Source organism: Chroicocephalus ridibundus, chromosome 9 (genome assembly GCF_963924245.1).
Source record: "Chroicocephalus ridibundus chromosome 9, bChrRid1.1, whole genome shotgun sequence".
NCBI classification, from domain to species: Eukaryota; Metazoa; Chordata; class Aves; order Charadriiformes; family Laridae; genus Chroicocephalus; species Chroicocephalus ridibundus.
The window spans coordinates 48472437-48485236 of record NC_086292.1 but is presented as its reverse complement, the minus strand read 5'-3'; the positions used below and the strand labels follow the sequence as shown (position 1 = coordinate 48485236).

At 45.0% G+C, this 12800-nt stretch overlaps 1 protein-coding gene across 3 annotated transcripts in view; it reads right to left on the bottom strand.

Moving 5' to 3' along the window:
• Positions 1–12800, bottom strand: part of MAP2K5 (mitogen-activated protein kinase kinase 5) — a 141509-nt gene extending 128709 nt beyond the window's left edge. For 2 of the 3 annotated variants that reach the window (XM_063346221.1, XM_063346222.1), the window contains exons 1-2: positions 12572–12800; positions 4616–4664 (exon numbers count right to left, since the gene is read on the bottom strand). In XM_063346221.1, coding sequence (XP_063202291.1) covers positions 4616–4664; positions 12572–12706 — 184 coding nt within the window. In that variant the 5' untranslated portion in view covers positions 12707–12800. The remainder of the gene's footprint in view (positions 1–4615; positions 4665–12571) is intronic. The other variant, XM_063346223.1, reaches the window with a different exon arrangement.

Below are 12800 nucleotides of genomic sequence, written 5' to 3'. Positions count from 1 at the left end.
TGAACAAGCAAATGCAGTCTGTGTCTTTGTTCCCAGTGCAACTGCGGCTGAAGAGGTGGCAGGAGGCACGAGCAGCGTGACCGGGTGACCGCGGTTTTGTGGTGACGGCTCAGGGACAGCCACACACACACGGACAAGGCACTTCTGGCCTAAGGAAAGAAGCTGCTGTAGAAAGAGAACCAGAGGAAAGGGAGCAGGATTCAGAAGGCTCCAGCAGAGCAAGGCATTCAGAAAGAATTAAGATGAAGACCTGAAGGAGGAATAGACTTTCCAAAGACATATGGCGGGATTCGGCAGGTGCGGGTTTACCAGGGGGCTCAATCCCCGCCATTAGCACCAGCTGGTGCAACAACACGCTCGTGTCACACACCGCAGTCACCGAGGCTCCCCGTGCCGTTCCTCCACTCCCACCGGAGCGGTGCCCACCCCTCCTCTCCTGCCCCGGCCCTCCTGAAAAGCTCCCACCCTGTCCCCCCTGGGAGAGCTGCACCGAGGGACGGAACAGAGCCCTCCCCTCCAAATCAGTTACCAAATGTTAATTTCTTTTTATTGCTCTAGCTTTGGGAGAGAAGGGAGGGGTTAATGATCTGTCTCCATTTTTTGCCTGATGCAATATAAACATCTTCCTTGGATATTTACTAAAAAAAAAAAAAAAAAAAACCACCACAAAACACAACAAAAAACCAAACCCAAAGCAGCACACTGGTGTATAGCCCAGTTCCACATTTGTTTTTTTTTCCCCTTTGGACAGGGAGCACTTTGAAAGTAAAACAGCAACAAAACATCCAATTGATACCAAAGAAGGGCTGCCAAATTCACACGCCTTTTTGGCCAGAAAACATCTATTGTGGGGAATCTCAAACACATGGGCTCCTGTGAGTCAGGATATTTAAAAGGCCTGAGACACCCACCTCTTCCTGCAAGCTGATGGGGCTCAGTGTGTCAGGACACGTCCACACACACGAGGACAGACAGACCAGAACAATTCTGCCCGTGCTCCAAGCCACCAGCCAGCCGGTCAGAAAGCCGCACGGTTACAAAGGAAAAGCACTCTGCCCGAGCTGACGCCCACCGGAAAACTCAAGGAGCAACACAGACACCGCATTTCAAACACCTACGAAATACCAAAGGGTGAGGACTTGGAGATGAGCAAGGGCATTTACACGGCTTCAGGACCGGAGCAGGTTGGCTCCTGACCAGCTCAGGACGCGAGCAGAGGGTGAGGCAGTGTGTCTGCCTGTCCCCATCTCTGTAGACGTGCTCCGATACATGGGCTCAATCACAACTCAACACATCCATATTAAAAAGTGCCATTACATCCCTGGGTGAAAACTCGCTCTTGCCCCCATTTTTGCAGAGAATCTGGGAACAGATCCGAGTCAACAAATCAAAATTACACAAAAAAAAGACTTTGTTCATTTTGCCTCTGAAAAACTAGCAGGTAATTTTGAGGCTGTAATGATAAAACAATGCAGAAGAGAGAGCAAAACAACAAGAGACAAATAAGAATAAAAAAAAAAAGAGGTAACAAACCCGTTAGAATTACACTTCAAAAATGTACTGGAAGAGAGCTATGGGACGCTGGAAATGTGGACGCTGGAAGAAGAACTAGATAGCACAGTGATGTCCTACAGAGCTTTCTCTCATGGAAATTTAACTGGTGAATTGCCAGATTGCTAAAACCACTTGCTAGGGTTACCAGCCTGCAGCAAGTCATGAATGATGAAAAGATTAAGAAGAGTTAGTGAGTTGAAACTGAATGCTTCCTTGCCTGGAAACATTTTAGGCAGAAAGGAGGAGACGTAAAACTACTACCTGGCTGAAACCCAAGCCCCAGTCACAGCGTGCAACAGAGTAAGAAAGGCTGAAGAAGCAGCTGTTGGAATAGCGAACACAAGGAAGACCATGCATCAACAAGAAGGGATCGGAGTGAAATGCAGAAGAGGGGAAACATACAACAGAGAGAGATAAATACATGGAGACAAAAGCTGTTAAACAAGCTTGGCCCGAGGGAACAAACTCAGCTGGGACCACCAAAAAATGGGGAGGGGAAAAAAAAAAAAAAAAAGCAAGCTGGAAAATTCTTAGAGCCCACTTGCAGAATGTTTATTAAAAAAAATAAATTAAAAATCACATATTATTCATTTTAAATTATTATTAAGAAATTAACTGCAAAATTCCTGATGGTGGTACAAAGAGAATAAATTAAAAATATGTTGATGAAAAGAAAGAAAATATTACCTGGCATTAAAAAAAGCCAAATCTAAAATAGCCAGTCAATGCCTGTAAAGAGCAAAAACAGCAAAAAAAAATAACATTTCTCATTTCTGTGCAGAGATCCTTTGCCATCCTACCATGACATTTTAGTGGGCACAGCCCAAAAACCAGCTAGATATGACACATGGGTTCAGAAAGATTTTCAGGCTTCTCTACTTGCCTAGAGCACAGCAATACGATTTTCCAGCACATTAGGGAAGCAAAAGTAGAACCAAAAAATCCTACGTACTGGCTGGATTTTGCTAATGTCACTTAAAATGGAGTAAGAAATCCTCGCAAGATACCAAATAGAGTGCAGCAGATGGTAAACAAATATTATGAAGCAATCTTCCCAAAATCTGCAGTGTGTCACAAATATACAAAATGGCAGAGTTTGGATAAAAGGATCATAACAGGCCATATGCTGTTAGTGATTTTATTTGTAGCAATGTGTAATACAATGGTGAAATCCACATAAAGGTCCAAGAGTAGGAGAAGTGCAGCCCCAGGTAGGAGTCGCAATGGATGGTACACTGTAGATAACAATAACTAAACAAACGGTGGAGGAGCCGGCGCTGGATGGCAATTATCCACATCTGAAGAGCAATGAAGCAGGTGAGAACGAAGCTTAAGCCAGTAAAATCTAGGCACTTGATACGGAAAGAGTAACCAGAAAAATCACGCATCAATATACATAACATATTTTAGATGCCAGTTAAATGGCAGGGGAAATGGTTTTGTGCAGATGCAAATGACAGACTAGAGACACGAACTGAAAGCACAGAAGCAGATGTTAGAAGACACAACGAAATAAGTATTTCCAGGAAAGTTCTACACATGGTACCATTAATATGGGCTACTGCCCTGATTGCAGCGACTGCTACTGGTGCATGAAGTTCAAACAAAGCTAATGTGTGATGTGGGAGGTATGCAAAAAAAATATTAACAAATCATAAAAAAAAAAAAAAGGCAAGGTCTGGAGCCTTGGTCTCTCTTTAAAAGTCTTGTTTTAAAAAGCAGGGCAGGAGAAATGTCGAGGCTACAGAGAAGTAACACTTACAATCTCCATTCATAGGTTTCTGGCGTTTTAGGAGAGAAAAACACAAACATATAAAAAGAAAAGTAGAAAGCTCTAAATAGTACTTGGAAGACCATAAAACAATGCTTCCTTTGATTATCTAGATGCAGAATTATCCATAAACCTATGAAAGGGGGAGAAATGCTAATAGGAATACAAGGCCCTGTCTTCTTGTGTCTGCTCTCTCACCTTCAAGCATCGCTACCTTACTCATATTGAGCACATCTACCCCCCTCCAGCTCCTTCTTGCTATTTAATCACTATCAAAGAAAAAACACAGAGATATGCAGAATAAAAAAATATTAATAATATAATAAAAGAGTCCTCCTGCACTTGGAAGAAAACTCTAGCATGGCATCCTATTCCCTAAGACACAGATGTTTGACTCCCCTTTGCTCTCCAGATAAGACAATCCCCCAGGAATCCCTCCAAAAATAAAAATAAACAGGGTTCAAAGAATAGAGCTGAAATAGATGTTAGCAGATACAGGCCTAAACCTGCACTAACAATCACCGAGAGCTTTCCTAACTCAGCAAAAGCATAACCGAAGCACCTTCATGAGCTCTAAGTGCCGTTACGCACAACCCCAACGTCCCGTTTGCTCAGATCCTACACAGAAGCTATATTCCCCGGCTTCTCAACCCGACCCACGTGGCCTTTTAGAATTTATTACTACTGGCCAAGTCTAACGGGGTGGCACTTTCCTGCAGCCCTCATACCTCCTCCAGGAGCTGCAGCTGAATAACTATCGGCACCTCCCGCTCTCGCACAGGGGACAGAAGACGGTGTATTTAGCTTGAGCCCAGCAGAAGGAAAAAAGGAAAACTAAAAACACAGCAGCCCTTCTCGCAAATAACAGACATTTTGTTCCAGTGAAAGGAAACACTAACTTCTAATGCTGCTATATTTGGTACAAAATCTGTACCTTGTACCATATTTCTGTAAAAGCTGCTGCTCTTTTGGTTTCTTCCAATGGGGGATTAAAATTTTAAACTTAGACCTACAGGTACTTTATACTTTTCATTTAATTCGAGCAATACAATTGCAGTGAGGAGTAAGAGCATGGTAAGGTCATGCTGGTAATTAAAGCTATATTGTAGAAATATGCTCATTCAAGATGTGATTAAATAATAAAATATTGCTTAGTTCAGTATCATCATTAAACTTGCATTAATGCATAAATATTTAACTGTAACATATAACGAATGTAAACACTATTTATTTAAAAAATGTCAGCCCTATAATATGACAAAGGAGACAGTTTATACAAGTCATACTTACACTCAAATGCTGTTGTCGTTGCATCTGGCAAAACTTGACCGATGACATCCTAAAACGTAAAGAAGAATTAGCCATATATCAAATGGGAAATGCCTGAGATGATCTACAGTAAATCATCTTAATCACTCCCCAGCTGCAGGCTGAAGACTTAAAGACCTGCTACTCACCACTGCCCCAAAATTACAAACTTTTCAGCACACAACACAAATCAGTACAAATCATGGTGCTCTTCTCCCTCCTCTCCATGTTACCTTGAGGAAAACTCTTTTCTTTTCAAATAACTCAATCATAATTGCAAACAAGTCAGTGTTGTCCACTCTTGCAGTTTAAAGAATCGATTTTGTCCGTAGGTTATAGAAAAATGTACATCAACTCATTGAGGTAAGTCATAAAAAGAGAGGTTTATGAATAGCTTTTTAGTTGAGAAAGCACATTTGCTCTCTCAGTCCTTCCGCTTACATCACTCCAATTCCTCCTCGCCACCTCCGAACGACCTGCCCTGGTCCTGCTTCCCACCACAAGGCAACCTCCTCACACGGCTCCATCTCCCACCCTGCCTGCAGCTCAGGAACAACGGGGTAACAAACAGCTCCGGCCGGGTTTAGGGCTTCCATCCTAAATCAAAACACTCACTGTGAGACTGAACGAATTTTTCTTGCTTTCACTCCACAACTGCCCGGGAAAGCAGCGGGACCCAGCAGCCGCGCCGAGCTGCCTGCTGCTGCCTCCAACGCAGCGCTGAGTCTCAAGATGCTCTCCACGCCATCCAAGACGGAAAGTTTGGTGGGCTCTTTGTCATTCTTAATTGGAATTTAAACTTCTTCAAAACTTGGTAGACAGATTCAAATACGTTGGCTGCCCTTGAGGCAATAAGGTTAAAATACCCAAAGAAGTGGACGTACTATCCTGGAAGGCAATCTCCAGCCTGGCGTTATGACGATGCCATGCCATCCCTTTCCTAAGGGAGACGCGAGCGGCACATACACAAGCCCATCACAAAACACACACAACATTTCCAAGTGTTGCACATCTCTGATCCAAACCAGCATTTTTTTGTTAATTTTCCTGTACAACTAAATTGAGAGGAGGAGAGGTTTTTGTGGCTTGGTTTTTTGGGAGGTTGTTTTTGGGTTTTTTTTTTGTTTAAGTCTTTGCACACAGCATTTACTCAAAATTCAGTGAAAAATATCTGCTCCGACCAAAGTCATCCTGGCCTCCCAGGGTACGTGCTGTTGTCAGCCTTTGCGAGGCTGCTATATGTCATGTCAGGGCACGGCATAAATGCACAGCATGGTTTTTTCCTTCCTGCTGCCCGATTTCTCATGTCAGACAATCTCTCCACTGACAATGTCACAAAGTGATTAGAAATTAATGAACAACAATATTTATTGTAGTATGTACACTGTGAGCATCTTGGGGTGCTAAGCACCCCCCTGGATCAAAGCTTTAGTGATCACTGTCCTGTCACTTTTGTTTTCTCTATTTTTTCATTTAGTCTAAAACCAGGAAATTAAACATTCTGTGCAACGTCAGAAAGACACAATTAATACAATGAGAAAGCAGCAAAAGCAACCTAAAGATTGCCACAGATCTAACGAAAGCACATAATATTTCTAAATCTTTCTCGTGTTATCTTTTCATTTTAGATGCTAAAATAACCCAATAGTATGTAATTTAAATTACTAATTGCATACAAAAAGACAAACGATGTGCAATACAGATTACCTAATGATATAGATTCTAAATTTGTGGAGCCAAAAAAGGAAAAAAAAACCAAACCGACAAACAACACCAGCACACAAACCCACCAAACATTGACACGTTAACAAAAATTCTTCCGTTTAAATACTTCTCCAGGGTTTGACAGCTCTGTCGGTCCTCTGTCAAAAGCCAGCCAAGCTGTACCCTCTGTTCCTAACAAGAAATTAGAGTCTTGCCTAAACAGAAGACTGTGCTGTTAACTAATTATTTCTAAATTAGTTAAACATCGAAAATTCCTCAGCAAACACACTTTAATTGTGTTAGATTTAAGCCACTTGTAAAGTGTTCTTATGTGGGCACACAGATGCTTCCACTAAATGGATTTAAAAATTGTTTTCAGAAAAGGACCCCAGTTCTGGGGTATTTACAAACTGCATTTAAGAGGTGCGGGAGCCACTCGGAGACAGTTCTGACGGCCTCAAACGTCTGCTAGGACAAGCTCTAAGATTCCCAAAGCTGCGACAGCACTGGAACAGTGACAGTAAATTCTTTTTTATATTTATTTTTTTCCTATTCAGAATAACTTTTTCTATATATTTGGATTCTTTAAGCAAGTACAACCAAGCACAGGAGTTTAAGAACTACAATTATCATAAGACAGAGTTATGGTGTCCATAGGTAAAAAGAAAACCCTACCAACAGTCACAAAAACTTTGCTCTAGTCAACTTTCAGTATTTCTATTTAATAGATGCACCTGAGAAAAATCAGCCTCGCAGGAGGTGGGAGGGAGGGACACCACACCATTCCTCTGTTGTTACCACAGCATTTTCATCAGCCACGTAAGACCTCCACACTCAAACATTCAGCAGACCTCCCAGTGACCCAAGCTTAAAGGATTACTCTAAATTTCAACGGATTACATGTGATGATTTCCTACTATCACAACAGAGATCACAAGCAATAAAATACTGTGACTTGTAGACATTGTTCAAGTGGGCTCACACACACGATAGCTTCTATTTTATCTTACAAAACTGAAAAGCCTCTAACAACGAAGAGGAAAAAACAAATAAACAGGGAACGGCAGCTGAAACAAGAACTCCATCAAATCTGCTCTCTAGAAGAGCTGTGGAGCACTTATCTCTCGGGCAAGAAAACAGAAAATGTGAAAGCACGGCCTTAAACAACAGTGTAAATATTAAAACCATGGCCCTCACTCCCATTTCAGTTAAAACTTATTTTACCTCAGTACGACATCATGAAGTTATCCTGAATTAACACCAAGCACTTAAACACTCCAGTGACAGTTAGGGCAAACGAATCTAGACAGCATGATAAAAAAAATAAATAAGCTTATTGTAATTCATTTAGTGGTGCCTTTAAAATAAATCAGTTTACTGGTAACTTACAGGCCTACAAAGCTGATATACACAGAATGTATTTAAAGTGACATTATGAAGAACAGCTCAGCTTGTAGCGTCCCGTTTAGGAAAGTAATCAAGAAAATGCCTAAGCCAACGCATACAAGCAGTGCTGCTTCCACGGGTTAAGCACCGTCCTGTTAAGTCAACCCAACCACCAGCACCAACCTGCAGGTACCAGGTTTTCCAGTTGGAATACATAGTTTAGTACCTGTAAAGGCCCTTCCATGAGCCAGAATTAGAGCAGTTGAAATTTAAGTAATTTATCATTTAGAGCGTAAAGCGTTGCACTGAGTATCAGCCTCCTGGACTCCAACAGGTTATTCTATGGCTAAGGACAGGATATTTGGTGACTCTATGCCGCAGCTTCTTCTCGGAAAAAGGAAGATGCATGCCAGCCTGAAATCCTCCAAGGCTACACTTGTTTGTATTCACAATGCTGTTCACACTTCCGGGATACTATATTAATAAAAATGATTTTTAAAGAAATCTTACTGTTCTCAAAGATAATTTTATGGGGTTTCCTGAATAGAAAGCAGAACATGGGACCTACCTTAGCAGGAAGAACAGCCTTACTGCACAGTTAATCTAAGGCTCCCCTGAGCCCCCAGTTCCCACTGATCTGGAGGTATGCATATGGTTTTTGGAACTGGTGAGCACACATGCTTCTGTGGTTCAATGCAAGATGGTACCTCCCATCAAGTCCCACCTTGGGCTGCAGGTACGTGGAGCAGGCTCGAGCCTGCTGTGCTCTGGACATCACCACATGGAGAGCTAGATCAGTCCTAAACGGGGCAAACTACGGGGATTATTCAGAGCTTGACTGTGCCCCAAACAGCAGGAGCTGAGAAAAAAAGGGGTACCTTGCATTCCCATGTCTTCAATTCAGAGATATGTGGACAACAAGGGAAACAGCAGGGTTTGACTGGATTATTATTGTTCAGTAATTTACCTTCGTAGGGAATGTCTCAATTCTCCACGCCATCTTTAATAGACACTCTAACACATAAGCCCTCTATAATTGCCTACCAGGTGAGTGGAAATTACAGCGAAGGCAGAGGACAGCAGAAGACAGGGTCGGCCCCACTCCTGCCCTCCCCACCACACTCAGGGCTCCCCCCCAGCCACAGGTGGTGCCAGATCTACCACGCTTTAGTGTACAGAGCCTTACTTCATTTAATTTCTGCAGTTACCAGATAAATTAAGCGCACGTGCATACTGTGATGGCACCTCCTGAAAGACAATCAGTTAGACAAACGAGGGCCTTGAGACAGTTCAGACCTTATTAAACTTCTTCCTTCTTCTCTTAGCATTTCACAGTCCACAAGAGAGGATTTTTGACATGAAAACGACAATCACTGAATGGTACTACTGCATGGCTGCACTCCCAGCTGAACACTGTCATAACACCCGTCATCCCCACAGCTGAGATCTCCACTGACGGCAAGAAATGTGTCATCACCTACTGACTCACCATGCGTAATCCAACTCTCCCAGTTAGGACGGAGGTACTGCTGTCACTGCCACGCTCAATGCAATAGCCTAACAGTGGGTAACTGAAAATTACCAACACGTATGTGACCTGATGCAGAAATCTATCCACTTTCACCCAACAGAGAGCTGGAACGTTTCAACCCAGGAACCATTCATATTCTTCTATCAGTGGGTGGAAACAGTTCAGTGTACAGATGGCTGGAGATGGATCTGCGTCTGCAGAGGAGCTGGGTGAAGAGAACCGCAGGCAATCTGCGGCAGCTGCACCTTCTCAGAACACTGTTAACACAGTGATCTCAACCTGCACCACGCAGAAGAGCGAACAGCACACGTGGCCACCCACCTGGTGCACTTCTTCATAGTCCTCTGCTGTGCTAAATGAAACAACTGCTTAAGAGTACGCTCCTTGCTTCATCAGCTGTGCCTGGCTGGGGTAGAAGTGCCTACAACATAGGCAATGGACATCACCAAACGTTTTGTGGCTGCCTCATTGTACAGAGCTTCCTACGCAAACATCGCAGAAGTTCGGGAAGGACATCAATGACCACTGAATGTGAGTATAACCACAGAAACTGGGATTTTGTAAGAAAAATAGCAATGTATGCTCCTGTTATGTTTAACCATTACCTGCTGACTTGACAAACTACCACAAAATGGGAAGCTCAACCTGCTCATAACTGGAAAAACACATTTTTAGAAGTCCAGTAGATCTGCCAGAGAGCTGCAAACAAACAACCAAGATAAGCATCAAAATCGTTTGCAGAGGGGGAAGAATGAGAAGCCTCCTCTTTTCTCTGTGACTTCAATAGCGACGCAGAACAAGACGAGCGTTCCATCAGCCAAGCCTACCTGCAGTTCCTGGCCTTTGAGTGGGGATGATTTGCCCAAGTAAACTCGAGGCTTGCCGGTCACAGGACCTGCCCGTCTAGTGGTAGGAAAAATGCCCTGCATGACCCCTTATATCGCAGTCCCTCTGCTTTGATTTGTCATGCCTATTCTGTGACAGATTCCCTATGTAAGTGCCTCCCTAAACATATTAGCAGTGAAAAAACAGAGTCCCCACCAACCTGAGACATGCCCGACCTGTCCTCCCTTAGCCATTCACTTCTTCCACACTTAGAGTGGTCACAGCTCTCAGGAAGCATTGGCTCCATGTGACTGGAGATTACTGCAGCTGTTGATGACTTTGGGTGCTCCTGAAGGTCCCATATTGTCCACTGACCACTTCAGATGTCAAGGGCTCTGTTAGGCTCTCTTCTCAGCACGCTGAAGGCAGTTATTCAAACTCCTCTCAGCAGGGCATGGTTACGGGTATATCACTAGACCCCAGTTAAGTACTTTGCCTTGATACAACTAATAATAAGGGTGAAGCCTATCGAGCTACTTCAACAGCTGTACCATTGTACTTCTGCTTACTTGAGATCTGGCTCCAAAAGGCGTGCTGGCTCTTAGTGTTGTATCACAACTGAACATACAGGTTCATTTTAACTTCAGGTCAAAAAGTCATACACTGGCCCCAGCTGCAACCTGATGGAGCAACTGCAGGAGCTACAACAGAAACTGTAGGTGCCAAGTCTCACATGCAAGACACGGTCAGACCGGCGAGTTAGAGCTGTGCTGCCTGAAGCCCCCGCTAGCTTTAGACACCAGTCCCCATACCTCACTGCTGCCCCAAACGAAGACTCCGGGAGCACGCGCAGGGGATAGGCTCAGAGAAAACCATAGGCTGCGGTTCCTGTTGCATACACAGTTTAAGCTTCAACAGCACTTTTTTTCAACCTACTTGTTAAACGGACTACACAGCTCAAGTTTAAGGCCCACATACACCCGGCTACTTTTATGCTGAAGCAACAATGATGAAAACTAAAAAGCAAAATGGTTTCACAAAGCTATGCCCTCCACCTGACAACATTTCTTTATTTACTTTTAAGTAACACAACCAAACTTAAATTTCCAATAATTCTAAAATGCCAAAGGATAGTCCAAACATCAGTGATTATCCCACTCTGTTTGGGGAAAAAAATGGGAAACACAAAGCAGAATGTGGAGTAAACCTGGCTCAGCTCTGCAGTGCTTGTCTGCGAAGGACAGAGCGGGTTTGTCCAGGCTTGCTGTGTAACCACTGGAAACTCACAGGACTCTCCAAGGGGGAACTTCCCCTTCCAAAAACCCCACTGATCTGTCAAAAGTTCTGCTCCCTCTCCTACACCTATGGAAAGTCTTGCATAATGTTAAGTGTTAGGAAGAAAGAAACCTGGAACACCTGCCATCGCTCCAACTGCCTCTGCAATCTTCTATAGGCCCAACATCGAACATTTCCCAGCAAATCAACCCCTTAATCCCCACGTGTCTTCTCAGTAAGATGCGACGCATTGGAAGAGATCTGCAGAACCTCTCTCCAATGTCAATAACAAGAGAAAAAATTAAATATGCACATGATCTGTGGCATGGGAAGATTTTTCTTTAGAGGGCACACGGAGTCTCTAGCAGAGATGTGTTATGTAGGAAAGATGAGGGCATCCTGAAGAAAATAAGTACGACCTACACACAAGGACTAGATTTTAGTTTGGCCTAAGGATGCAATTAAGAATATCCACTGCCTGAACGAACAGAGGATCCTTGTATCCTCAATGTGCAGATTGGCAGAAAATAAGGCCAGGGCTGAGGGCTGTTTAGGGCAAAGGAGGTGGAACAGATACATCACCAACAGCAAGTACAGCTACCGCCCATGTGCAGAGCGCACAGTGACCGTGCCTGAGCCGGGCAGGCACTAATTTCCAAATGACAACTTTTTAAATCGCGCTGAAGCGATGCCCTGCGACCGCCCCAGCGCGCCAAGGCGGGCAGGCCGGGATGCGCCATGCCCGGCGTTACTGCACGGTCAGCCCCCCTCGTCAGGGGACAAACCCTTCCGGCGACCTGAGGCCACCGCTCGGCTCCTCCTGACGGCTTCGCTGCAAGCGGGTGCTTATGTTCCCTGCACACGAGGGCAAAACCCCCCCGAATTGCTGCACCGGCAACACCGCCCCTGAAGCATCAGGGCCCCGACGCCGCCCCAGGCCCGTGGTTTTTGTCAGCCTCTGCCAGAACCACTTTCGCATTAAAACTTCCTTCCAGGTGCAGACACCAGGCAGCAAAAAACCCATCCCTAAAAAAAAAAAAAAAGCCAACCAAAACCCCACCACCTTTCGCCTTCCAGCGAGGTTTTTTGTTACCGCCTTCCCCACCCGACCCGGCTGACGGAGCCGCGGACCCCGCCGCGTCACCCCCGGCCACCCCGTCTCCTCCCGGGCAGCGGCCGGGGCCCGTACCGGGACGGCCGCCCCCGCCGGGACTCACCAGCACGTCCCTGAAGAGCAGCTGAGGCGCCGAGTGAACAGTCCAGTCGACGGCCCCGCCGTCGGGGATCCTGATGCGGATCACCAGCGCCTGGCTCTCCATGGCGCGGGAGGGGCCGCAGAGCAGCCAGAGCATCCCCGCCCCGCCGGGCTCACATGCTGCGGCGGGCCGCGGCCGCTGCCGAGCAGAGCGGGGCCTGCGCCGCCCCGCCCCGACCGCAGGAAGGACT